A 1,753-nucleotide genomic window follows, 5' to 3' on the forward strand; every position below is an offset into this window, starting at 1 on the left:
CAGCCGTAGCCTGCCACCACCGCCTGCCCAGCCCCATGGACTTCTTCCTGCTCAACCTCGCCCTCCTCGACCTGGGCTGCATCTCCACCACTCTCCCCAAAGCCATGGCCAATGCCCTCTGGGACACCAGGGACATCTCCTACGCAGGATGTGTTGCCCAGACCTTTCTCTTTGTCTTTCTCATCTCAGCAGAGTATTGCATTCTCACAGTCATGTCCTATGACCGCTACGTTGCCATCTGCAAGCCCCTGCACTACGGGACCTTGATGGACAGCAGAGCTTGTGCCACCATGGCAGCAGCTGCCTGGGGCACTATGTTTCTCTATTCCGTGCTGCACACTGCCAATACATTTTCACTGCCTCTCTGCCAAAGCAATGCTGTGGATCAGTTCTTCTGTGAAATCCCCCAGATCCTCAAGCTCTCCTGCTCACAGTCCTACCTCAGAGAAATTTGGCTTCTTGTGATCAGTGTCTCTTTAGCATTTGGGTGCTTTGTTTTCATTGTTGTGTCCTATGTGCAGATCTTCAGGGCTGTGCTGAGGATGCCCTCTGAGCAGGGACGGCACAAAGCCTTCTCCACATGCCTCCCTCAGCTGGCCGTGGTCTCCCTCTTTGTCACCACTGCCTTTTTTGCTAATCTGAAGCCCCCCTCCATCTCATCTCGATCTCTGGACCTGGTGGTGTCATTTCTGTACTCAGTGGTACCTCCAACTCTGAATCCCCTCATCTACAGCATGAGGAACCAGGAGCTCAGGGATGCAGTGAGGAAAATGATGCCCTGCTCACAGTTCAGCAGGGATAAACTTCTCACCTGTCTCTATAAATGACTCACAGTCTGCTCTGTTACAGGCGTGTATTAAGTTTTTTAGTCTTTATGATTTTTCTTTATTTATATTAATAGATACAATTCTATTTGCTGTTTTTGTTTGTATATATATGTGTATGCAATCATCATTAGTGGTTATGTTCCTAAACATATGTTTGAATTCCAACCACTTTCCTGAGGCTTCACCCTGCTCTCTTTGTCCTGGAGCCCAGACGAACTCTGGGTCACTGCTGACTCTCTCACAGCCTCTGTGTTCCATCTCTGTGTCCACAGGCAAATGAGATGCCAGCAGGCACCGTGGAGCTGAAATAGACTGGATTAGCAAAAGGGATCAATGCATTCGCATAAGGACCAATATATTGCATTAGCAAACGGGATCAGGGTGCGCTGGTCCTAAATCTTCCCAGTTGAGCTTTGCTTGGTGTGTGAACAGCCCTGTTTTGATCAATAAGCCTCTTTCACAGAAGCACAGAAATCACTTTTTTTTGCCTCCACCAGGTGCAAGGAATTGTTCTTGAGTTTGGTGTAAACTATTTGCAGCTATAGTGCACCAAGATAGAAAGTTGCTGATTGTGGCAAAACAAGCAATGGAAGTTTGTCAAATTGGGGGAAAAGAGCTAAATGGTGAGCCAGGGTGCACTGTGATGAAGAGGAAGAGGAACTGAGGGGGAGGAAGTGAGTGTTGTGAGAAGGAGGCCATGCGGTGTCAGGGGCTGTGCTGGGGGCACATCTCTGTCCCACTGCACGCATGCTGCCCCACACAGTGCCTGCACTGAGCTGCCAGGGGCTGCTTGTGGGGCGGTGGGGCCGGGCTGTCCTGCAGAGGGGAAGGCACACGCAGCCTCATGCTGCAGGGCTGGGAGCCCAGAATCCCCCTGGAACTCAGTACCCAGCAGTGCTGTGCTCACCTTGCCTGGCTCCCAGGTC

At 50.9% G+C, this 1,753-nt stretch overlaps 1 protein-coding gene across 1 annotated transcript; it reads left to right on the forward strand.

The window, feature by feature from the left end:
* Nucleotides 1–212: 212 nt before the first annotated feature.
* Nucleotides 213–827, forward strand: LOC109365161 (olfactory receptor 14J1-like). Its single transcript, XM_019611854.2, has one exon. It carries the CDS (start codon nt 213–215, stop codon nt 825–827), a length of 615 nt encoding a protein of 204 aa, XP_019467399.2.
* The last annotated feature ends 926 nt before the right edge of the window (nt 828–1,753 follow it).

Source organism: Meleagris gallopavo, unplaced genomic scaffold, assembly GCF_000146605.3.
Source record: "Meleagris gallopavo isolate NT-WF06-2002-E0010 breed Aviagen turkey brand Nicholas breeding stock unplaced genomic scaffold, Turkey_5.1 ChrUn_random_7180001957373, whole genome shotgun sequence".
NCBI classification, from domain to species: Eukaryota; Metazoa; Chordata; class Aves; order Galliformes; family Phasianidae; genus Meleagris; species Meleagris gallopavo.